Source organism: Hirundo rustica, chromosome 3, assembly GCF_015227805.2.
Source record: "Hirundo rustica isolate bHirRus1 chromosome 3, bHirRus1.pri.v3, whole genome shotgun sequence".
NCBI classification, from domain to species: Eukaryota; Metazoa; Chordata; class Aves; order Passeriformes; family Hirundinidae; genus Hirundo; species Hirundo rustica.
Genome location: NC_053452.1, coordinates 69,147,344 through 69,173,326, shown reverse-complemented (window position 1 = coordinate 69,173,326; position 25,983 = coordinate 69,147,344). Strand labels below are relative to the sequence as shown.

At 38.3% G+C, this 25,983-nt stretch overlaps 2 protein-coding genes across 10 annotated transcripts in view; both read right to left on the bottom strand.

Moving 5' to 3' along the window:
• Positions 1–107: 107 nt before the first annotated feature.
• TUBE1 (tubulin epsilon 1) lies at positions 108–14,911 on the bottom strand. Of its 7 annotated transcripts, none has more exons than XM_040060453.2 (12): positions 14,845–14,911; positions 14,694–14,767; positions 12,848–12,900; positions 10,627–10,684; positions 9,960–10,075; positions 8,823–8,944; positions 7,369–7,556; positions 6,376–6,551; positions 5,461–5,601; positions 3,799–3,939; positions 2,758–2,932; positions 108–1,778 (listed from the first exon to the last, which is right to left on the bottom strand). In XM_040060453.2, the coding sequence occupies exons 1-12, from the start codon at positions 14,867–14,869 to the stop codon at positions 1,620–1,622; spliced, it is 1,428 nt and encodes a 475-aa protein (XP_039916387.1). In that variant the 5' UTR covers positions 14,870–14,911; the 3' UTR covers positions 108–1,619. The 7 variants fall into 7 exon arrangements, with proteins under 7 accessions (XP_039916387.1, XP_039916385.1, XP_039916386.1 ...); XM_040060451.2 differs by having other exon boundaries at positions 10,609–10,684; positions 14,845–14,910; XM_040060452.2 differs by having other exon boundaries at positions 10,609–10,681; positions 14,845–14,910.
• Positions 14,912–15,777: 866 nt separating this feature from the next.
• LAMA4 (laminin subunit alpha 4) overlaps positions 15,778–25,983 on the bottom strand; it is a 102,413-nt gene continuing 92,207 nt past the window's right edge. The window contains exons 36-39 of one of the 3 annotated variants that reach the window (XR_005699880.2): positions 23,763–23,856; positions 22,672–22,791; positions 19,493–21,231; positions 15,778–16,794 (exon numbers count right to left, since the gene is read on the bottom strand). Coding sequence is in view for 1 of the 3 variants with exons in the window: in XM_040057859.2 (XP_039913793.1) it covers positions 21,086–21,231; positions 22,672–22,791; positions 23,763–23,856 (360 nt within the window). In the remaining 2 variants the exon portion in view is untranslated. Of the gene's footprint in view, positions 16,795–18,408; positions 21,232–22,671; positions 22,792–23,762; positions 23,857–25,983 lie in introns of those variants that run through there. The other 2 variants (XR_005699881.2, XM_040057859.2) reach the window with 2 other exon arrangements.

The following is a 25,983-nucleotide window of genomic DNA, read 5'->3' as shown; positions in this document are numbered from 1 at the left end:
ACACACGGACAGCACATTCACACCCTGAAGAGTCAGCATAACCCCCTGCCACGGCAGTGTTTATAATTAAATTACACACGTGAATATTCACTCATTTATTAAATAGCACCTGTAAAACGCCAGAGGGTATCTTTTAAAATTTAACTGCTTTTACACTGGGAGATAGATCCTTCTCAAGAATGTATCTAACACCAGCAGCACTTAAACAAGAACTTTTAGTATCTAAGAAAGGCACAGCAAGAGAGCTTCATATCCCACTGTAACAAGTTTTTGACCACAAAGACAAATAGATGCTCTAACCTATTAGGAAAAAAAATTGCCCTGTAATACTCCATCTATCATTCTTCATTCTTAAATTAACCTTTTCTGCTATACATCTGCAATAGTAAAACACATCAATGCTTTTTTGAAACAGAAGTCGTCAACTTTAAACAGACTGCTTTTTGCAACAGATGGTCTTTCTCTAGTGTTGTGGATATAAACACTGGATGTGCAAAGGTACAAATAAGTGAACAACTGCAGATAATAGATGCAAGACTTAAGAAAATTGTTATTTTTAGAACATTTTCTTAAAAAATGCTCTCAACAAATGCTATCACAATAGTTTGTTGAATACTTCTGGGTTTATACATTCATAATTGTGCTTACTTACTTACATATCTACTCCAACTGTGCTAGAAGGACTTATCATTGTATCAATCCATTCTGATCTGTAACAGTTCACTGGCAAGCAACTGGAAATAGCTGTACATGCTACTTTGTAAAAGTTCTTACTGTAATATAAAAAGCTGCTTACCCTGACAATTATAAATATTAAAAACTATTTTATTTGCATTCTTTCAAGGCTATAAGTGTTCTTCTCCAAATGGTCACTATAACTTCATCATAAGTGTATGTTTTGCTCAGAGGTATTCTGTATTATCTCATTATCAAGTGCAACTCAGCATTCATGAATATGAATCATTAAAATATTAATTAATATTCTAAGTATAATACTTGAAACAAAATTTTTTTTAAAAAAATTTTTCTGTTATTGCCAATTTTGGTATCAGCTGAGAATGCTCTAATATACTAAGTACAACATAGAAGTAGAAATACTAAAGTGAGGAACATAGCTTAAAGCATTCTGAAATGTCTACTGCAAAGTGTAAGAAAGCAGTTTCACTAGAGACTTCCTTTCATCTTTGAAAAGACTACATGAGCTTTTCTTCTCTTCACAGTCGCTTGTTAAAAATTAAATCTAGCAAAGGTAATCCTTCTTTGAGGCAAGACCTACCTTTAGTTTACTGTAAGTTGAAAGTCTGAGAAAAAAATTACATTTTTGGCTGCTATATACAACCTCTCCTCCTCTTCTTCACAGCATATGGTGTGTCAATTTACTCCACAGTTAGGATTACCATCCTTACTGATATCAGCCACAATTAGGTGCCTTCAAATCTTTCTTACAGGCATGGCTCACCACTTAAAGAAAACTCTTGAGGTAAGGAAGTTGTTGTGCTTGTCCCACTTTGGAATTAGAATAGCCAGGCATGCTGTAAGTCATTCTGGTTAGCTGAAGTGGCTGGGTGCTTAGAGAAAGTGCTTCTTTGTTGTTGTTTTTAAAATCAGATCTTCCCTCATTAAACAGCTATCTTCAGTCTTGAAGGATCTACTCTAGGCCCACCTTTAGTAGCATCCAGTTCATTGTACTCTTCTATGAGGTCAGACAAAGAGGATATAGCTTCTGAAAAACAGTTTTGCTCCATCCCATCTATTTGCAGATAATGGTGAAGGTGAGCCTAAGAGAATAAAAAAAATTCAGTGTTATCCTTTTCTTGGTATTTGATTGCTTTGGCTCAGTAAATACCATTTAGCCTGTACTGAAGGAGGGAGTGCAAGCACTGTTGAAATGGCACTTAGAGTACAATGACATCCCTTGTTTAAACACTTGGCAACTTTGGTAACAATCCCCTAGTGAATCACAGCCAATATTACTGACTACTTTAACACCCATCTTTTCCTATTGTCTTCTTGGGTACACCTGAGCTGCTGTGGATTGGGTTTACTTAGCAGGGTTTGGGCAGAAGGGGGAGGGTAGGGCTGCAGGGGTGGTTTTTGTGAGAAGATAACAGGAGCTGCTGAACATGAACCATTCCAGCCAGCTCCGGTATGGACCTGCCACTGTCCACAGCTGAGCCCATTAGTGATGCTGGTAATGCCTCTGTGACAAGGTATTTATCGAGGGGTAAAAATGCTGCACAAGAGCTGTGATAGAGAAGACTCAAGAAAATGTGAGAGAAACAGCACTGCAGACATTAAGATCAGAGAAGAAGTGGAATTCTGAGGCTGGGAAGAAGGCAGTGGAGTGGAGGTGAAGGTATTTTCAGTTGCCAACTCTGTTTAGTCCATGACAATAATTGATGGGTGTTTTCCCTGTTTTTATCTTGACCCACAAGTTTTTCACTGTACTTTTCTCCCGTCCTGCTGATGAAGCAAAGTGAGAGAAAGCACGGTGGACTCCAAGGTTTAGATTAGATATTAGGAAGAAATTCTTTACTGTGCACTGGAACAGGTTGCCCAGAGAAGCTGTGGATGCTTCATCCCTGGAAGTGTTCTTGGTCAGGTTGGATGGGGCTTTCTTTAAGTCACCTGGTCACATAAATAAAACCTTTGGGCTGTTAATTATAAACAGTCCCTTCACGACACTAAGATCTGCGTTTCAATAATGCAAGATGCTATGATTAGTGACTATGGATATCAAAATGATGAGAGTTGCACCTTTTTCTTGTAGAGCTTCATAAATCTGTCTTTCAGTTCAATGAAAGTTGGTTTTACACAGGTGTTGTTTGCTAAAGCCAGAAGGGAATGGGAATGGCCCACAGGAGGTACTGAGCACAAACCAGTTTTCCAGCCCTCTTGATTCCAGGAGACAAAGTGTAGAGAAGGCTTCAACCTGTGATATAAAAATTTAGTTATCTAAGGAATATAAAGAACACAAAGCCTAACTACTAACGGTCTGAAAAGCTTAACATTTAAGCACCCAGGATTAAGGAGGACAGTTATAACTATCACTGTGAATAAGATTAGAGTTCAGATTAAACCACTGTGTCTCCATGTTAAATTTAAATTGCAAACATCACTTGTGTTTTGTTAATTTAATGCATTGGGATTTGAAAAGTGAAGTTACAAGTATCTGTTTCTGTAAAAGGGACTTCTGAAATTTAGTAAAGAGATTTACTAAAGAGATTTAGTAAAGAGGCAGTGTGGAGGCAATCAGTCTGCTGGTAGTTTTGAAACAAGTAAAATACTTTAAGATTCCCAGAAATTTTCCCCATGCCTATAAATTCCATTTTGCCTGCCTTTTCTGTTACATCTATGTAGCTCAATAGTGTTCAAGGTAGAAAACGGGTGCTAACAACACAGAATTGTTACAATAAAGATGATTTTCTACCTACATGAAAGTAACCATGGAAAGAGAAGGGCCTTCTGTTCAGCAAAAACAAACTTCTACTACAGAACTCATTACTCCAACATGCTTTGTTGTTGGGAGACCCCTGGAAGGCTGGGCTTTGCTTTTTTTTTTGCAATTTGGAGAAAGACAGGAGTAGCACCTCCTTTTATTTGTAAATCTAGGAATAATATGACTTATTTTCACTCATTACATAAGTTAATTATGTTTTCTACCCATCTAAAATTAAGAAAAGGAGGTTGCAGTAAACTGATTTGGTTTTGAAACTGTTCAAATGAAAAGTTGGAATGCCCTGGACAACTGCCAGTTTCTGTACATATCCCATGACTACTCTGTGTGGTATCACAAACCTTTCAATATTTCTGCGCAGGTCTGAAACCTGCACATTTCCTCGAACAAGAAGAGCACAGGCGAGGTAGAGGCTGTGCTTTGGATCTGCTTGAATGAGTTGATGATCTCTGCTAAATGCATCTGAGAACATCTGATCCAACCTGGGTGAAAAGAACACAGTTATCGACTCTTACAAAAGGAGGACAAAAAAGTTCTTCAGAATGCCCATCTTCAGAGTTTAAATGTCCATAAAATTCTGAATAAAGGTACATTTACCAGGACCATAAATTATAGAAAAGATTCAAACCTTTATATGTACATATGCTGGCATTAGAAGTTTTTAAAAACACACTGGATCCATTTTTTCCTCACTCTCAATTTACAAGCCACTGTTGAGTCAGAGATGTTGCTTTATGAAGGCAATTTGAGGCCAATGGTTACAAAGTCTTAAAATTATGTGAAAGTATTTAACTACTTGGGGTTCAGGTTATATGGCAATTTGAGTGGACAATCTCACTGGGAAGGATCTGATAAGGAATACCAAAGTGCTGCTGACCCCTACAGAACTGATTATCTGTCTGTTACACTTCATTATTTATAAGGATAATTCAGTCATAGAACTGTATTAATTTTGATTAATGATTTGGGAAAATTCAGGCTATACATACTTGTCTAGTCTACCTATTCTAATTTTATCACACATAAAATGCTTTAAAATGCTTTAAAAGATGACACTGCAGATCATATAATATTTCTCTCTTCACTTCCTTAATCAAGTTTCACTGTACTGTTGGATACCAAAGATGGTATTTTTTGGACCCACAACATCTAAGCTATCCTTTCCATTTGTTCCAAATGCTGTATATTTATAATGTTTTTCTTTTTCCTTATATCACCTCTGCCTATCACAAAAAAAAAAATAAAGGAGACAAAAATATTACTGTTCCCGCTTCATTCTAAAACATCTTTGAATGACCATCTCCTCATAGTCTGCTACCTTCCCCCCAGCCCTGTACGGTCTCCTCAAGGTATGTTTTCAACTGATCTGACTGTAACAACTTGCTCTTGGAAAATAAGTGTGGTCTGCCCTCTTCTCCACTTTGGATACTTCCATCACTTCCCCTTAGCTGTCTCTATCACTATTTGGACCTCTTGCTGGCTGAACATAATCCACCAAACCCAGTAAAATCTGTTTTAACGAGTATTTTTTCTGCTGTGTCAGAGGGATAAATATCTCAAAAAATTTGACACGTCAGCTTATCATTACAATAAGATGTTAAATAGGCTCACTGCACTCACTGCATCTCCAGACTGAAATAAGATGCTGTTATTTCCCCAAAGAGCCTAGTTAATCCCTTGTTTGTCTTTAAACTATTTTGTCAGTCAAGAGCAGACTGTTAGTCAAAAGAACTGTGGTGTAGGTTCCAAGTAATACATTTTCCCAATAGAACCACTTCCAGCAGAGATTAAAAGGATGTCAAGCTTACTGGCTCAACCATTACAGAGAAAAGGGACAACAGATGTTCCATAAATCAGCAGGATGAATTTGAAAATGTGGCAGACATACAAGTTTTAGAACTTCTGCCCTTAGTTTTGCTACAGAATGGGATTTTTAAATGAAAACTATGGAAAAATCAGAAATTAAGTTTTAAATGTGAAACTCCAACAATATTTTTTTTTACCTTCTAGAAGGAACATTAACATCTGCCAGTGTATACAGAGGAGTCAAGCTTGAAACCAAATAATGAAGTCGAGGAAATGGAACCAAATTCATGCTGATTTCATTAAGATCCATGTTTAGGGAACCTTCAAATCTAGCAGAGCTGAAAAATTAACAAAATGTTACAAAACTGCTGCAAACTAAGTAAATCACTTCTATAAGGTAAACTTCCATAAAATCTATTTTTCAGCTGTTCTGTACAATAAAACTGTAAAACAACACAGCATTCAAACAAGTGTTCAAGTATAATTACAAAGCTTTCACATCTGGCAGTAACTGTGCTATGTCTTATTTACTTAAACTTCCCATTAAAGAACAGTAAGTTACCAAGAATGATTTCTTGTTTCCCACTTGTAGTCTTTAGCACTGATTTATTATCATTAATAATTCTTAGTACCACTTAATACTTGTTAATACCAGCTGGTATTAATACCACTTTTACTAAACAGGCTGCAATAAAACACATGTGACGTCGCATTCCTGACAAGCTGTTTAAAAGAAAAACAGGCCAATTCTCCAGAAGTATATTTCTTGCAGCAATAGATAGTTTACCAGCAAAAATGATCTGACAATATTTATAAAATAATGCAACTGGCCTAGAAAGGCAAACCTCAGTGGGCTCCATTAGGCACTAGTGGAAGACTATATCCTTCTGCCTATACACTTACTTCAGTTTTAAGACTATCATGGCTAAAGCAACACCACTGCAATCTGAACACCTCCAGATACTTTAGCATTTAGTAGTCAATTCTCAAAAAGAAAAGACTCATATCAAATGCAAACCAATTGGTATTACTCAAGCTGATGCAGGCCTGCATATTTACAGTACACCACCAGCAATCCTACTTTGTTACAGAGGAATAACATGCAACTTTACCTTGTCAGGTTCAGCAGCAAGTTGGCTACGATGTTATTCATTGCATCAAATGGCTTCTCTGATAGTGTTTTTGCACAGCCTGCACTTGACGTTACCAAGCTGTTTTGCTTCACAGTTGATCCTAACTTCCCAGAATTGATCATCTGATGAATTTTATTAACTATCTCAAGCAGAGACTTTGAGAGAGAGGGAAAAAAAGCACAGAAGTAGTCTTGAGCACAGAACTCTGAAATTCAGTACTGCACGTTTCCATTTCTAATAATCTTGAAAGCTCAGACATTGTACTGTTAGCTCAAAGATTATACCTTTGATACACCTAAGTCCAACTTTTGAGCAATTCCAGTTGACTGAAGTGTTTCTAAAATCTGTGCCTTATGCATCACAAATATATGCACAGCTTGACTCAGAAGTTTGAATTTTATTCAACTACTCAAAATCCTTATGAAAATTTAAAATGTAGTTTTAAAAGATAACACCTATGAAGCAAAAAATACAGTCTTTAAATTTAAATTTCTCTTGCTTTTTTCATAAGCAAATAGCAAGACAGTCACCAAAGTTAGATTCAAATGAGCCTAGCATGTTGCAAGGTCAGGTGTATCTGTGATTCCCATATGACTGATCAGCACGGTTAAGTTTGTTGGAATTGGAGATGTCAGAGGTCCTTGCAAGACACTACTAATACTACCCACAAATTGATTGCTAAAAGAATAGAAGACACTCTACCTCAGTAAATAGAAGTTTTTCACTGTTTACCTTGAAATAGACATGAAAAAATTCACTCTACCTTACTTTGAAGGAGCAGAGCAACTTTTTAGTGATACCCATGCTCATTTCAAAAGCTTGCAAGTGACTTAGACATTAAATTATTACTTTAAAAAGTGAAATTATGCTTTTGGAGATTTAGTATGCAAATCAGTACTGAAAGGAAGAGACACTTCCACTGCCTAATAATAATAAAAAAACCAAACAAACCAGAAATAGAATGTTTCTTACTTCATTCTCAATTGGTAGTACACAGTCTGCATGTTCAGTAAGCTCCTTCATGGCCAAAACACTGTTATATGGAGAAGTAATAACATCATCTTCACCAGAGGGATAAACTGAAGTAACAAATCTATATACTTCTGGGAATTCCTCCTCAAGCAAATTTAGTACAAAAGTTCCAAGACCAGATCCTGTCCCTGATTATGAATGAAGACAGAATGAGAGAAGACAGGTTCCCACATTATCATAGGCTCTAAAACTCATGGAGGAGACATACAACTTTTCAATTATATATGTTAATGAGTATTTTCTGAAGCATTTGGCTGATAGTAGAGGCTACTCAAATGTAATTAAGGGAGGAAGGTTTTTCCCAGACAGGAAAATAATTAGGTAATAAAATTATTTCCCACAGTATATCAATCGGGATGAAGTATACCTTCCCAAAAATTTCTGCAAACCATAAAGTACTACTATATAACATTTTTCTGACCTAGTATTTCTACTTCTTATTTTCAATTCTTTAAGTTGAGTTATAAAATACAACATTTGCTTAAAAGCATTGAATTGCCCCAAACAATACTATTTTCCTTTTAGGATTTCTTTATGAAAATTTCTCATTCTTCAGTAAAAAGAGAACTTCCCCTGGCAAGGGGCTTTTTTCCTCATTAACACTAAGCACACAGCCCTGAGTTCGAAACAGAGAACTGAACTGTGGTCTTTTTCTGAATATTCAGCTACATTCTCAGTGGCAGACAATTTAATCTATGAACAAGACAGCAGTTTTCACAATAACAGGAACAGTACCTGCAGGGTCTCTGAAATTAAGCAAATGGCCACAAAAAAGGCTTTTGACAAAACCCCTGCTTCATATTTAGAGCTATTTTATGAGTCTTTTTCCACATCATAACCAGTTGCAATACATGATACTTTCAGGTTTCTGGGGTAGGAAAGCTTAATGGCAATGCAATAATGACAAAATTGTCACTGCAAAGTACCTAGATTGGATTCAAGCGAATTATGCGAAAGGAAAACAGAAAAACAACATTTTTCTAAAGTTAAGCAACATTAGAAGGCTCCTTCAAAGCCTTTTAGAAAACTCCTTCCCCACAGTTAAAACCAACTTGATTATGACAATGATGTCAGCGTTCAGAGGTCACCAGCCCTCCTTCTGATGAGCAATACTTCAGTGTTTGTCTTTGGTACCTGTCTTGATATATTCACTGCCTCATCTTTAGAAATTTAGCTGCATTTTTGTTCTGGGTAGCACATTAGATCTCCTCAGTGATCTAACAAAACAAGTGATAAATAATTACAGGTCCACTTAATCGTACTATGTTAATTTTTAAAATCTGCATTCTGAATGATGTAGATTATAGTATTGATTTTCTTTTCAAGATCCACGTATCTTCTTTTTTTTCACCTGTGGCTACTGCAATCATATTCCCCATAAAAAGATTACTTACCACCTCCCATGGAATGAATTATAAAGAAACACTGTAGACAGTCACAATGCTCAGCAGTTTTCCTCAGCTTTTCCACTATGTTTTCCTGGTACTGACAGCCATATATCTTATGACCCACAGCCCTGAGGATATGAAAAGTACTTTAAAACCCCTCCCAAAAATCAAAGTTTCATTTTTTAATTTTAACTCCTTCTTATGTGAAATTTTAGAGTTCAGAGTCCAAAGCTGGGTGCAACACCTCATCTGTGAGAATTTCTAAGTTGTGACTACATACAAGCATATGGGAGTCAGGAGATGGTTTTACCTTAGAGGATGCAAACAGCTCTAAGTTCACAACTTTGGAGTATGCACTTTTTATTCTGTACTGAAAAGGAAATAAACTCCCACACGGGATGATTCAATTGTAGTAATGAAAGCTACATAGTCCTTAACAATGAAGATATCCCAATGTTGTAAGTGTACAGATCATCTTTTGGGTACTGTGCAAGTCAGTTGCTACTAGTGACAAAAAAATCCCCTAACAGCTCATTTTCAACACACTTGTCTGCTAGATGGTAAAGTTGGTAGGTGGCAAAGACTGTTTTACTCCCCATATTGCACTCTCTTTTGGTACATTTGATGATGATTTGCTTTCCAGTCTGTAGTGCACTGAATATTATTAGAGGACCTTAAGGTCTCTGTTTGGAATTCATTATGTTAATCAAACTTTTTCTGAATTTCTCTTTTTGTAATGTAGTTTATATGCACAAATCCAGACTCTGTGGTGCTTAGAAATCAAAAGTACATTTGTTCATGTATCTCATTTCCACAGAAACTGCACAGTCTCAAACGAGATTATGGCTTTGACTAAGCAATCAAAGCAGCTTAATGCCAAAGAAACAAAAACAAAAAGCATGTTGTTTTATAAAGAAAATCAAAAAAGAAGGAGAAAAAAAGAGATAAAATGATATGTCAGCAGAATTATTCTTCTGTAAGAGCTTTTCAAAGCCCTCCTCCAGGCAGCAGTGCCTCCAAGTTTGCTGGTAAAATGCTGCAGCTCTCCAGGTGCAGAACTATGCAGAAAGCTACTGTTATCATTTCCCCTTTCAAATGCCATCTAATTAGCTGCTAAGAAATGTGTTCTAAAGAGGTTCTCACCAGTTGTTTCCTGAACCAGAAACATCTGTGATAAGCTGCTTGCTATCAAACACATCCCTCAATGGTCCCTGTAGAATTTCATTTACCACACCCTCCTCCATGTCAATCAACAGTGCCTTTGAGAATGGAAAGAATTTAAATTCAGTCAGTAAGCAAACCACCCTTGAAATAATCACACAAAGAAATATGAAATTATTCATAATACAAAAGCAATTCTGTTTCTACTCTGCTCCAGAGAAACCTTCTCCCCCCAAGCTGTTAACTTGGGGATCAACTAGATTCACCTTAGCTGATTTGCTAGAAGTTGTTTGATAGGACTGCATTTAATTTTGTTAAAATTTTATAATGTTTTGCCCTACTGCTTAAGAATAAAAAAAAACACTTTATGTTTCAAGTTTCCTTGCTTCTTAATCATTTAAAGTAGCTCAAAGAAACCCAATCCTTAATTAGTAATATCTGCAATAATTTTTTTAAAATTCCAATATAAATTACTCAACAAGACTGGCAGCAAACTGCATTACTGCATTAATAAAAGTTAATATTAGAAATTTTACTATTTAAAGTGGTATTTAAACATGTATGCAATTTTAAGAACTTCATGAGAATTCCCACATATCTGGACATAAATATTCAATGTAAAAAGAGTGACCTTTATAGATTGCCTTACTCGTGCTTTTAAAGAGCGGATTTTTCCTTTGTAAATATCAGGACCATTATCACCACTTCTGGAAAAAAAAAATAGAACAGAAAAATCTAAGATCAGATTTGTAGCATAAAATATATACTACAATAAAAATTTACTCTGGTATTTTGAGTTTGGAGTACTATGACAATGCAAACAGACAGAAACACCCTGAACATTCTGCTCAGACCTCATAATTAAGAAATTAAGACCTCATAATTCCCGAAAGTAATACAATTACAGGACATGATCTCCGTCAGAATTATCCTAAACATTACTTCAAAAAGCTGAAAGATAAGCATAAAAGTTTACTCTCAGATACAGCCTCTGCTTTGTAGCAATTCTACAAGCATTGCCAAAACTGGAAAGGATTATCTTTCATGAGCACGTGATATGTGTATCCACATCAAACGATGGAAGGAAGCTCCCCATGAGCTTTTCAGTGGGGGTAGTACAACACTGTGCTTGTGCTTGAGGTGCAAAAGCTCTGTAACTGCACCAGCACAGTGCTGTGCATGACTTATTCCGCTTGTTACGATTTACCAGTTCAGAAATCCTGCTGGGCTGATGTAGCTAAACCTTCCTTCTTTCCCAGGACTGGTTGCATATTATGTTACATATAATAACATACATTATGTTACAATTGTATCTCTTTGCACTCAAATGATGAGATTCTATGGTCTGGCCAACTATATTTAGCACAAGGAAGAAAAAAAAAAAGGCAGGGATACTGGAAGACTGATCTTATTTTCTCTTCCATTATTTATCTAATCTGGGAGCTGGCCAAGCCTAAATTTAAAGTACGTCTTAGACCATTCTACATTCAACCATTATTATATTCACAAAACATCAGCTAAAATTCATTACAGCACCAATGTTCTGAGCCTACCGAGTCCCACCAGGAACAAGGGGAAATGAGTACATGGCTGCACTGGATTACTCAATAATTTTCCAACTTCTCAAAGATGATCTCTAGACACTTCTCATTAGGTGAGCAGCTCCCAGCAGTCTCCAATACTCATGTGATACCTCTAGCCTACACAACATCTGCAGGGGTTCACTACAGCACCAGTAAATCCACCTAGAGAATTTCTCTTCAGGGACTAACAAAATTCAAAGAGGAAATAAAACCAACTGCAAAACAACATTTCTTCTCCTTACTGTTGGCTTTGTGGTCTTTCATGCCAGATCATACCTTCAATCATTTGGATTCAATTGCTGAAAAAAAATCCCAAAATTCCTATAACCATGGGATGGCTTGGGTTGGAAGGGACCTTAAAGATTACCCAGTTCCAACCCCCCTGCCATGGGCAGGGACACCTTCCACTAGACCAGGTTGCTCTGAAAAAAACCAGATATTTCTATTGCAGCCAACCTGTCAATTACAAATTTGGTGGTTTCATCTGGCATGTACATAAACAGATATTTTATGATCAATTTTTCTTGATTTAAAAAAAAGAAAAAAAAAAGTATTCTTGGAAACACCCACATGGAATGACAATAATAAACTTCAACACATTTGCAATGTTATTTCAAAGAGGTAGAATTTGAGACAAGGCAATTTGGATTTCAGTGCTGGTCTGGTAAAAATCACATTGCTGTACTGCAACCTTTTCATACAATGGAAGGAAACAGAGGTTGGTCAATTTTTTTTTTATTAATTAAAAAGCAACAGGCTATCCCAAGTACACATTTTCTTCTTGCAAACTGCAAGGATTTTTGTAACTGGGTAGAAAAGAGATGACTGAATGGTTTAAGGGTATAAATGGGTTAACTTATAAAAAACAATTATAGACATTACTCTGGGTAACAAAATAGTCAGAAAAATAAGACTTAAAATGTTTTCATTTTTTTCTGACTATCTTATATACAATTCCTCTTACAACTCTTCAAGAAAAGTGGCTCAGTTGGCATTCAGAGGGCACACAATCTGATTGTCATCAGCAGTGGCAAAAGCTATCAGATCCTGACTGTCCACATTTGGTACAAAAGGAAAGGAAAACAAACCCACAGACTTTCAACACATTTAACTACTGAAGTATATATAGATAAAATGGAAAAGCAAAGATAAGGTTTTGAGGACACCACAAAAAAGGAAAACCTTTTTCTAGCACAAGCTAAATATGACTTAAAGAAAACTATAACTTAGGTTAAAAGAAGATACTGCAAGTGCTGATTCCCCATGAACTGCATGACAAAAACTTACCTTGTGTCTATGTTCCTAAAGAAACTGCTTAAGGCTTCATCATAAATTCCTTTCTAAAAGGAAATAACACAAAATGATGTGTAATGTCAAAAATTCTCAGTGTTTTTTCATGGAATAATTTAAGTTGGAAGGGACCCCTGAAGGACACCTGTCAAACCTCACCACTTGAAACCAAGTGAACATCTCTGTTGAATCCAGCTAGTTGAAGTCAGCTCTAAAAAGAACATTTCATTGAAACATCAGCCTGTTATTAAAAGCTGAGTGGAGAACGTAACTAGGAAATTAATTTTTCAGCACAAGATTAAGCAACTGTAGCAGTTTACTGAAGACCCCAATGCAATTATTAAATTGAAGAGCTGCTCTTCAGCTGACTCAGTTCACCACTGACACAACTCTCAGTTCATCATGGGTTCCATGCCTGTGATACCAACGCCCATGGAGTTCTGGAAAAGGACAGCACAATCACACTGATTCTTGAATTCCCTGCCAAGGGATTGCATGGCAACCACTTACTCCGTCATAAAGCTAAAGAGATCTGACAAGTTTAAATATCTTAAGCGCTTTAAAGTCACAGCTATAAAAGTGTTTTTGTTCAGGGTACTCAGCACAATCCTATGCCCTTCTCATGTTGTTACTTTGGTCAGTAAAACTGTACAGCAAGTCATGGCATGAGCTAACATGGAAAACAATGGTGAGCTTTGGGGGTGTCCTCTTTTGCTTTACTGCCAGCAGCAAAGTACCAGAACTGAACAGCTCTTAGTGTGTTGTTAATTGCCTCAGACCTGCTAATGCTTGGCTGCAGGGAGACACACTGAGCTTTTCAGGGTGGAAATGCTGGAGAAAGCTGACTATAATTAGTGACCACAGAATATTTGGAGCTGGAAGGGACCCAGAAGAAACATAAGAGTCTAATTCTTAGCTCTTCAAAGGACACCCCAAGAGTCACACCATGTACCTGAGAGTGTTGTTCAAATCTTTCTTGAGCTCTGACAGGCTTGGTGCTGGGGAGTCTGCTTCAGTGCCCAACCACCCTCTGGGTGAAGAGCCTCTTTCTAATACATAATTTAAATGTTCCCTGACACAACTTCAGGCCATTGTCACTGGTTATGACAGAGAAGACATCAATGTCTGTCCCTCCACTTCCCCTCATGAGAATGTTGCAGACTGCAAAGGAGACCCTCAGTCTCTTCTGCAGGCTGAACAGATCAGGTGACCTCAGCTGCTCCTCTTATGGCATCACCTCAAGACCTGTCACCATCCTCATGGCCCTTCTTTGGACGTTCTCTAACAGCTTAATGGTTTTTTTTTTTTTGTTTTTTTTTTTTTTTAATATTGTGGCACCCAAACCTGCCCCCACCACTCGAGGTGAGGCTGCCCCAGCGCAGTGCAGAGCAGGACAATCCCCTCCCCTGCCCGGCTGGCGATGCTGTGTTCGATGCATCCCACGACAGGTTGGCCCTCCTGGTTGCCAGGGCATTGCTGGCTCATGTTCCATTTGCCATCAACCAGGTCTACCACGTCCCTTTCCGCGGCGCTGCTTTCCAGCATCTCATTCCCCAGTCTGTCGTACATCCAGGGTGGTCCCATCCCAGCTGCAGGATGCACCAATCCCCGTTAAAACTTACACGGCTGGTGACTGCTCACCCTCTGATTTAACAAGGTCTCCTGACAGTTAACCTTACGTTTTGTTTACATGATTAATTAAACGGCACAAGAACCTGGGGGTGGCTGCGCTCACAGCGAAGCGCCCTTAGTTTAACCAAACAGCGCTCTGCAGCCACAGCGATGGACGCGGAAGGCAGCGAGGGCGGCCCGCTCCGGGCCTGCGGGGCAGCGGCGCCCTTACCTTGTTGGCGGCGGCGTGTTCCCGCAGCGCCAGGTCCCAGAAACGGCATCCCACCTGGTTCCCGCACTGTCCCACTGCAAAGGGGAGAGACACGGCTCAGACAGACACGGGGAGGGGGCGGGGGGAGGTCTGGGCGCCGCGACCCCCTTACCCTGCACCACCACCGACTGGGTCATGGCAGAACCGGCGGCGCAGTCCTGTTTCGAAGTCGGCGCCCGGAAGCCGCGCCCCCTGGGTTCCTGCGGTGGAACGTCCCAACCGTTGCCTCAGCCGCGGGCGCTCGCCGCCTGCCCTCCGCGAGTGGAACGTGCCATGGGGGAGCGGCGGGGGGGAAGCGGACAGCGCGGGCGAGTAGTGAGGTTTTCAGACTCTCGGTGAGTCTGAGGAGGAGTTGAGAGGGGCTGGAGGGTCTCGGTGAGGCCCAGATCCAGGAGGCCTGACAAGCGCCAAAAATAAAGTCTCTGTACGGGCGGAAGTATTTCCATACACTACAGTTTATTATCCTTTATGCCTAAAAGTGGTGCGATAAAGAGGCGCTTTATTTTTCCCAAATACGTAATTCAGGGAAATGGTGTGAAATGTTCGAAACGGTATGGAAATACAAATTAAAAATTAAATGAACTGCCATTTGGAAATGCTGTAATGCACCCTCCCACCAGGCTTGCACATTAAGCTCAGTTTCATATTGTGCCTGTAATTGTCCACAGTGAAAACGCGAGTATAGAGATGCTGTTGTCTCAGCATGGTAAGACTGGTGCGCAGCACAGCTCAGCTGCAAAATCCCAGAATCGTTTAGGTTGGAAAAGACCTTTAAGACCATCAAGTCCAACTGTTATTCCAGCACTGCCAAGTCCAGGACTAAAACAGAAAAGAATGTGGGACATGCAAAGCTTGCAGAAAGCCGTCTTGTGACACAGATGGCGTTTCTGCTTCCTGTGGGAGGAAAAAAGCACTTCCATGAAACCCGGTCCATTAGATTTTATGGCTAAAACCTTCCAACAAAATACTCTTTTTCCAAATTGATTACTTGTAATGCTGGTGAACAACAACAACAAAAAGTTAAATAATTTTTTTAATCCTTTATTTGCTCCTAGACATGACCTGCTATCCTGGAGAGATTAATTGTAGTTCTACAGGAAAATAAAGTTATAGTAAATGACTATTTTGAAAAAGATTTCCTGGAAAGATTACATATGTCTTACAGCAAATAAAATATTGCACAATACAATATAAGAATGCATTATATACAAGAAATAGATACACAGACTAATTTTGCAAAACTTAATTGAAATTGTATTGTTCTTAATAAAAAGTACTGAGTGGCTCAAGCTTACTCCAGTGTCATGTATGAAATGTGTGAAAAGGACCTAAAGCCACTAAATGGCTTTAGTGTTATAGGCATGTTTAGCATGAATAGAGTAATACTGCCTCAAACATGTCTTTTCTATAAACTAATCACCAGTGTAAAACTACATGAATATTAATCAGGAAACTAGGAAGTAATTTCTCTCTGGACAGACTAGATGTAACATATAAGTTAATTTTGTTCCGTGTGTTTTTTTGAAGTGGTCCAAACTTGTGGGCTGTGCTCTGTTCTTGCTATTAGATGTCAAACTGCCACGTCCTTAAGTCTTCACATGTCTTCTTAGCCTTAATTAAGATTAAAAGCAGTACAACATTGCTTATAAGTATTCCAACACTTAATTTAAATTCTACAGAATCTCTTAATATTACTGTATGTTTCTTTCTTCTTGTGTAATTAGCTCAACTTTCTACTTGTTTTTTTAAGTTAGTTGTAGTTTTTGAGTTTTATATCCCATGAGGATTCAGCTTAGTGAAATTCACTCTGTTGAACGTGATGTTGCAACAAGACACTCTGAGCTTTGGCTTACAGTGTTCTTCAAGTGGTCTGTGAAGGCAAATGTAAAGTGATTATTCTCTCTGAGCTTGGGAACACTGTGAATTAGAGATGCAACTGAGATTCATGCTCCTGTAGGGATATTTTTTAGCTGCCAAAGGAGGTCCAAGGGCAGGAAGTTGACATGTAGTAGCCGGTTTGGCTTGATGCATGTGCTCAGATGTTTAATGAAACAGCTCAACTCTGTGAAAGAAATAATCACACGCTTGACTTTCGGTTTTGTTGTAGATGACGCTCCCCTTCATCTACATGGTATAAAATGCATGAATCAATCCAGGTCCCCTTGGAGACACTTTTGTCTATGTTAATAATTTAATCAACAGACTTATGGTAATATGTGTTTCTTACCCTTAATTTCTCAGTAACATTTTGCTGATGTGTTATAACAGGAATGGTGTTCCACAGCTTTGAAACACAAATCGAACAATTGTATAAATAACTTACTATGTTATTTAGTGGAAATGAATTGCCATGGACCACAGTGAATCTGTGAATAACCCTTAAATCTCACACTGTAACAAGAGACAAAAGTACATCACAAGTTAAATATGTGTGCTATGCTTTCAGCATCTTTTTAATAACAGTCATTTGACTATTTAGGCCATGTGCTGCTGTAGGGAGAATACTGGAATTTGAACTAATGTTATCCTTTGATTTATATCAGGTCTTAGTTCACATATGAAGGCTTGTTGGTTTGTAATTTTTTTTTTTTCCTTTTTTTTTTTTTTAAATTTTATTTGGAATTGTTGTATTTGGGGAAATTACTGTCAGGCTTGTAAAACTTCATCTTTCAATTTTCTGGTCACACTGTTTTCCATACTCTGGATTCTTGAGGGGAAGCGTGTTCTCTACACATCTTGAGATGTAAGAGATAGAGGGGGCTGCGATCCCATTTAAAGCCTCTATTTTGAAGCAGTTTCCTGAGCATTTGATCTTGAAATTGGTTTCTTTCTTACATAGTAATGCAAATGTCCAATTTCAGAATGTTTTGGAATACAGTAACAGCATAGTTGCAGCCCTGATTTAGATAATGTCTATAACAACTCCTATTAAAACCTTGAAGGTGGCAGAGAAAAATTATAATCTGCTTGGGGTCAATGCTCATTTTTTGTAGGCTTTCTGCAGAATTTAGATAGTTATATTGATGTTAAAAATGGAAATGGACAATCTGACAGTGTAGCTTAGATCTTGAAGGATTTTTCCAAATCTTTGTAGATGAAAGGTTTTGTACTTTGAAGCTATATTTTTTAAGACAGAAACAGAAAACAAATTGAATTCTGGGAAAGATTTCTGCTTAGGCAGTTGCCTTCTCTTAAAAACCAGCAGCCTTGAAATGTGTGCAGAGGTATGTGCAATATAATGTATCACATACTGGCTTGATTTGGCCATATGAAATGGTAATTTTAAGGTCCATGTGGATATCTGGGGCAGGGAAATTAGCTTTTTTTTTTTTTTTTTTTTTCTGCTCTCTCCTGAGTCTGCAAGTATCCTCTGGTTTATACTGTTTTGCTTTGGAAACCTTGTTCTTCAGAGGGAAAACTCACATCTCTGAAGCCTAGAAGGGAAAGTTGAGGAAGACACGCTCCAAAATAGTGCTGTGTTTGATTAGCTGGTGATATAGTAAAGAGAAGTAAATTGAATAGTAGCTGTTTATGAACTTTAATTGGTTTTTATTCACATACTGCTTCAGTATATTTTTAGTTTTTCATATATAGAGTATGCAAAGGACTAATTAAATCAGAAAAGTCATTCTTAAATGTAAATCCACAGACTGAAAGCAAATCACTATGCAGGAAATATGGCTATGAGAAATATTGTTTATTCACAGTGCTTGGATGTGGATATGAGAAAATATGCTTTGGCTTGAAGTAGGTGTGAGACAGAAAAACATTCTGAGTATGTGTGTACCAGTTAAAATACAATGCTCCACTTAATACCAGCATTCACTAAACTCTGATGCTCTTAGGGGGCACAAGCATTTGCTATTCCTGGCTATCTCTGCTGAACAGCTGCAGGCAGCTCAAAAGGAATTTCAGTAATCCTTGTAACCAACCTATCTAAGCAGGGAATCTGCTGTTCTTTTCTCTCCAGTAGTAGCGTCCTGGAGACCAGGGCCTGAGAAAACTTAGCTCAGGTTGTTGTGTCATGAGCTTTTTGGAGCCAATCTAACAACTCACTGGCACTGGGAGGAAAGAGATTTCCTTTTTTACCTGTGCTCCCAGCTGCACCACCCTGACACCATCCATGGCCTCTGTAATTGCTGGGAACCCATTTCACTTATTTGAGGACATTCTCCCTCAACACCAATAAGAAAAAAAAAACAAAAAAACCCCAAAACAAAACAAAACAAAACAACAACAACAAAACCCCAAAAACAAAACAACAAAAAAACCCCCCAAACAAACAAAAAAAACAACCCCAAAAATTTCCCAAAGCAAAACCCCTTAATTTTCTAAATCTAAGGTTCCATTTATGTGTGACTAATAGTTGGGAGCAGGAAAAAGCTGAGCAAGCGTACTGGCTTTGTGCCTGAGACAAAGATGGCATTTGAAGGCAACTGGATTTAGGGGTCCATGCCTGATCCAGAGAGACTTCAGGGGGATACTCTTAATGCCTGCTCCTCAAGTATGAACAGTGGGCATTGGAGTGATGAAAAGAAGGCTCTATATATCACTCCTGTGTGAAGGGGATGTCTGTAAACTTAGAGATGGAGAGGGAATCAGTCTGGAGCATATTGCCTGAGAGCTGCAGGGAAGAGAAAGGGGGGCATGCTCAGGAGAAGGCAAGCAGGACAGGAAATGGGGCTGAAAGTATGAGCAGAGCTGACAATGCTGGTGAAAGGAGAGGCAGTGGCTACTGGGGCCACACTGTGTTCACTTACCACCCAACACTGGACTCTAGAGACAAATGGAGAGTCCGTGATGGGGTCCCAGGTGCTGGAGAGTTCCCGTGCCTGTGTATCCAGAGGCTGCAGTTCTTTATCCAGAGTAAGCCAAGTCTGCTGCAGTGTGTCAAAACCCATTTTTCACCCTACTGAGAGTACTAGTGAAGCTGCTGATTAGTGCTTGCATATGTATCTTATTCTGGTGGTTCTTCCATCTGTCCATGCTCTCAAGATCTTTGGATTCCAGTTTTCATTTGTGTTTTCCAGATGAATTCTTATTAATTTTTAGTCTCTATGGTGTTATCCTTTATTTTCACATTTCATTGTTTCCTGCTTTGCAGCTGGTCATGTTTTGACTTGGTTCCAACAATAATTTGCTCAGCAACCAAAAAACTTTCTATAACATTACTTCATTTTTTAAAGAAAAGAAAGCTAAATGGCTTTGATTCCTTGTAGGTGATGACTGAAGGGACTAAGTTTTGCAAGTGACTTGTGTCTATTTGGTGTGCAAGCCTATTGTGAGTTGAACCCTATCATTAACTTCCATCTACCTTCTGTGGTTATAATATAGCTCAGATTTGCAGCCCTTTGTCTTCTGTTTGCATCTTCCTGTTTCACTCTTGGTTCCTCTGCAGCAGCATATCTTCCAAAGGAACATGTTCCTTGTTTGAGGATTACTGCTGTAAACTTAAGTCCTGCAGGAGTCTCACTGGGCGTGATGTTTTTGTATGATAAGGGAGTCACCTGAAACTGTGACTATGATTCTGCTTTCTACGCTTAATGTTTACTTGTGTAACGTTAGTGCAAATGAGATCACAATGAGATTGTGAATTTAGTGCTGTGTTTGTATGTAAGTGCATTTACAAATTCAGAGAAAAAGAACTTGGAATTTGTAATTGTCTCTACGGCAAGCATTACTCTAAAATTACCTAGTTTAGGTAAATGAGCATATATATATATAAAGCATCTGTCTTAAAAAGATATACATTCTCTCTTCATATTTTGCTAGAATATATCCATGAAGTCTAGAAGTGGAATAATATTTTAAATTTTTCATTGTTTGTAAGCTTACAGAATTAGTATACTCTCTTCCCCCCATTCTATTTGAGAAATATATAAATGCATTGAATGGAAAATGAAAAATATACAGTAAGATCTTTGAACAGTATTTGCAATGTAAATCTATTGTCTAACTTTATTCTTTAATGTGCATTAGCAGATCTTTTTCTATGGAAGAAAGGGTGACTAAGATATGGAATGAAATTATGTAGAAGATCTATTTTGAAAGTAACATATTCAATATAATTTTAATTTATTTCATAATTCCATACTTTCATGTAGCAGACTGGCCAAACATACACTATAAGAAATAGTAAAGCTCACTCTTGTGGTATATTGAGAGAAGTGCAGAAGCAACAGCTTTTATTCTTCAGTGATTTTTGTTTGCATGTAATTATTAGAAGTGACCCCCCCCCTTCCTGCTTTCTGTAGATGTAGCAGTGGTATTTTCATTCTTCTTGTCTTGCTGTTTCTTTTTTTCTATTTTTTTCTGTGATCTAAGGAACTTTTCAGAATCGATGCAGTGCACTATCAGGCTGCTGGACAGGTATTAATGCTTACAGCACCACTAACCAAAGCTGCTTTACTAAAACTCACTGGTTTTTCATCAATCATGAAGTTACGAATGCAGCCAATGAAGGAATTGCGTGTAGTCAGGCTGGATGTGAGCAGAGACTCTGGAAGAAGGAAATAAAAATAAATAAATGAATAAAAACTTAGAGCTCATGATGGGCAAAATAATGTTTGGTGGCAGAACCTTTTAACTTTGCTAATAAGTGCAGTTCTTCTGAATCTTCTTTAAAGCACTTGCCTACTGCCAGTGTCGAGAGGCCATTAAAGTATGGTTAGTTATCTACAGTTATATAAAACTCTTGATACTATATTATAAATAGAGACACAATTTTGCATTTTTTTGACAACTACATTTTCTTTTAAGTAACAGAGTAGATGAGTCCCAGTGTCTGCTTTTGTAATTTAACATCACATGTATTGTCATCTATGTCTGATTTGTTAGTTTGCATTCAGTTGGCTGTAGCTGCGTGGCATTGTTTAGTATTGTATCTCATTTGTTGTTGTGAAGTTCTGTGTAAGAGTTTCCTGTGCCAGGCTGATAATAGCATTATAGAGCCAATGTATGGCACTGCTTTAGTATTCTATAATTAATGTAGAAATAGAAGGCTCTATTATGAAGCAGAACAGCATTTGTAATTACCCCTTTATATTGCCTCTCTGGGAAGAGTTTTGTCCTAATAAAATTCCAGTTTGGATTTAAAGAGTGAGCAGGCATCTGTGCATAGATTTCATTATTCCCTTTTGGCTCATTTTACCTCCTGGTAGCGTGGGATGGATGTGAACACCACACACTCAAGCCACTAATCCAAGATAAGCATTGCAATGAATTTTGTAGTTAAAGCTGTTAATGATTGACATGCAAAGGTTCAGAGAAATAAAGCTACATGTTTTCAATGAGAAATATACAGGAGTTGACTTAAAAATTGAATCACGTAGTGTTGATTACAGCTTGTGTATGAACCCCAACAGAGTAGCTCTGTCTGTTGAATAGGGGAAGGAAATGTAATCTTGGCCCATGCTACACAGATGGTCTGTGAGTCTCAGATACACAGGAGCAGAAATCTGTCTAACAGAAACCCCTAGTAAGAAAAAGAACCTCCATGTTTCATCTTACGCTCAAAGATGCCGTTGCTTGAAGAAGAGGAAAGAAGCCTACCAGCAGCTAAACCTTGGGACTCCAGTTACAGTGACAGTGAGTTTCCAATCCCATGAATAAATAAATCACTTCTTAAACAAACAGTAAGCCCACATGGGAAGGAAAAAATAGAAAAAAAAGGCATTTTGTTCGTAGTTGGCTGACTTCTCTACTGAATGCATACCTTACCCTCCAGCAGCTGTGAATGTTTTAATTTCAATGAAGCAGCACATCTTTTTCTTTGAGAACTTGAGGCAGAACATTTATGACAAGCTCTTGAGCATTTGAATTTTACCAGGTTGTTCACATATTTTTTTCTTTTTTGAGATGAAAACTTAGTCTTTATGCTTTCTCTGGAAGCAGGGCTGAAATCTGAGAACCATGTACCACAAAAATATCATAAACGTACCTGGTACACCTCCAATAAACACTGGCTCCTTGTGGTCAATTGCCTTTGGATTTAGCGGCCCTACCACATGGTTGACTTCAGAGTCTACGTCCAGCTGCACCACGTTTGCGTCTCTAATGACTGAAAGGAGAAAGAACAGGGATCAGCAAGAAGTAGCACAGGAGATTTTGTGAAAGACAGGAATTATCTCTTTGGTGTGAGTGGTCGATTTCATGTTTGCTAGACTGGGCGTGAGCAGATTCTGGCATGGAGCAGGGCCAATGGAAAATACAGTGGGAGCAAGGGTGCTTTTGAGTGGGGCTCTTGATGACTGGTGGCAGTGTTCAGGCTCCAGGTTATGAACATACAATGGCTTGTGGCTTAGAAAAACTGCCCAATCACTCCCAGTCAGGGATGTATTAGAATACAGTGAGGCTTCTCCCTTTCTTGTTCCTGGATTTCCTTCGGATGGAAACCAGAATGCTCGTGGAAAGGGTGCAGACTCAGATCTCTTCTGCCGTGATAGTGGAAGTCATTCTAAGTCAGCATCTAGACAGGAAGATGAGGGGGTTCAAAGTAACCAGGGTTTAGAAGTACATTTTGACTTTCAAAACCAGGAAGGAAGGATGACTGTCTGGCGCAGAGGGAAAATCCCAGCTGTAGAAACCTCTCTATTTATTGTGGGCAAAAGATTCCCCACATCTGTTTTGTAATTTGACTTTTAAGGGCAGAATATACTTGTGTCTACTGCATTCTATCAACTTAGTTAAACCTCTAATTGGGAAAGGAAGACTATAATCTGGTATATGAATTAGGAAAGGTAGCCAGCATTTCACCTAGGCTGCTTTCTGTTCTTTGAACAAGGAGCTTCCATCTTTGTTTATTCTTCCCATCTTTGGAGGAACCTGTGCTTGTTCTCCCAGGAAGCTCTACAGTTCTGTGTCTGAGGGATAAATAAGACTGTGTCTTTTGCACAAGCTTGGGTCTTGGCAGGTGAAAAAGAACTGAAAATACTTCTGCACTGCCTGTGCTCTAGCACATGGAGACGGATATCTGGGGAGCAAGAGATGGGCTCTGTTACCTTAATTAGGGGATGATCACCTTTTACTGACCTGCAATTCGGTGCCACCTGCCATCGCAGAGACTCTGTTTCAGTGTCACTGAAGTTGAAAAATCCTTGATTCCATTATTCAGTTTCACAGTAACCTGAGAGAAAATAATGCAATTACCACTGTAAAGCCCCTCCTTTTCTCTTTTTACTTTCTGTTGTAATAATGTTGTATTTTCCACTCAAAACATGTAGAGTATCCAAAAGAAAAGAAAACATGACCTCATTAAATTCTTTAAAATAATGTACCTTTTTAATCCAAATTTTGGGTTTTGTTTATTTATTTATTTGTTTGTTTTTAATTTTTCAGATTCAATAGTTCTGAGACATTGCTAATTGTTTCAAGGAGAGTTCAAAAAAAGTTTTAAAAATAAAAGCTATTTTCACTAATTTACTAGTACCTCTACTCTATAATTTCCTGTGTGGTAAATTACTATTTAGAGGCATCAGATGATGGTTTTGTTATCATGCTAGCCACTTAATAAGGGAACCAGTCATGAAAAAACCCAAGTATAAACAAGCAAAAAAAATATGTGGAAGGAATACATAGCAAATTCAAGAATGACTTTTAAGTTACCTGTTCAAGCTCACCAGGAAGTCTCTGGCAGAGCTAGAAAGTGAACCTAATTCTGAATTTTGCACCTCTGCTTTAGTTAATGGATTAATATCTTTTTGCAAGGAAATGTTCCAGCATCAGCAAAACAGTGCTCTGCCCCTGTTGTGGGACATGAGATTCCTGGTACTGACTGCCGCAGAACTCCACACTGAGTCCAGCTGCTCAGGCTTTTCAAATATTGAAGTAGACCCTGATTATGCTGACACTATGTTGACTGAACATCACAGAATCATAGAATGGTTTGGGTTGGAAGGGACCCTAAAAACCATTTTGTTCCAAATCCCCTGCTGTGGACAGGAACACCTTTCATGAGATCAGGTTACTCAGAGTCACATCCAACCTGGCCTTCAACATTTTATGGGATAGGGCACCCACAGCATTTCTAGGCAACCTGTTCCAGTGCCTCACCACCCTCAAAGCAAAGAATTTCCTCCTAATATCTAATCTAAGTCTACTCTCAGTTGGAAACCAATCCTCCTTGTCCTGTCACTACATGCCCTTGTAAATAGTCTCTCACAGGGAAACAACTTATATTTAATTCTAGAGGGTCTTTGTTTTGATACAGTTGTAACAAAGAGATATTATTTTTTTTTTTCCAGAAGGGCACCAACCAACACAATTAAAATCATCCTCATGTTCTCTTTATTCACCTTTGGAGAAAATGTATAAATTAAAGCAAATAAAGAATCATGGGAGAAAGTGCCTCCTTAATAAATCACCCAGACAAGCTGTACTGATAGAGATGTGTACATTTAAAAAAATTAATTAAAGTTGCTGATTTTATTTGTCCAGCAAAATGGTTTTCACAAAACAGGTCTTTTGTAATGCATTCAAAGAGAGCAGATAGTTAATGCTAAAGAAACACAGGTAGAAGAAGGTACTGAACTTCTTCAGTGACAGGCAGGGAAGAGGTGCTTTTCCGGGGTGAATTTTGTTTTTGAATTGCATATGCATTATACAGGAAGTGAGGTGTGAAGCAGCGAATGAAGCAGCACCTTTTGTTAGACCAGTTGGTACAGTTGGGAAAATCAGACAAATTACTGGACATCCAGACCTTCGGTTAGAACTTTACATAAGAAGTGCTATACTGGACTGGTTCTGTACAAACACAGCTTTTAAGTGTGGCATGATACATATCAGTGCAACGTACTTAAGAATTTATCTGTTAGGTCACCTAGGACCAGCCACAGGGGTGATAATGGGCTTCATCTTATCTAATCGGCTATCAAAAGTTAGGTGCCTAACTGAAGCACCTGTTCTCTCTATAGCCAATATAGAAAACAATAAATTCTCTGAGTAACAGCTCATTTAGTCACCTAATTAACACCTGCTTTAGGATAGGATGAATCATGATGTTGAACTGTTTACTCAGTCACTCTTCTGTAGGTGCCTGCTCTTGCAGAAGAGGTGAGAGTGTTTCCTCAGGTGCTGCATTTCTAACTGAGGTACAGAGCCAGCCTCACTTAAATACCTTCCCCCTTTGATTGACAGGTGCATTGCAGTGATTGAAGAATATCCTCACTGCTTGGTCTCTTGACTGTGCCATGAGTTTTTCCTCTGCAGGAAAGACCAAAAAGCTAACAAGACTTCCTATGCTCTAAATCTTTCC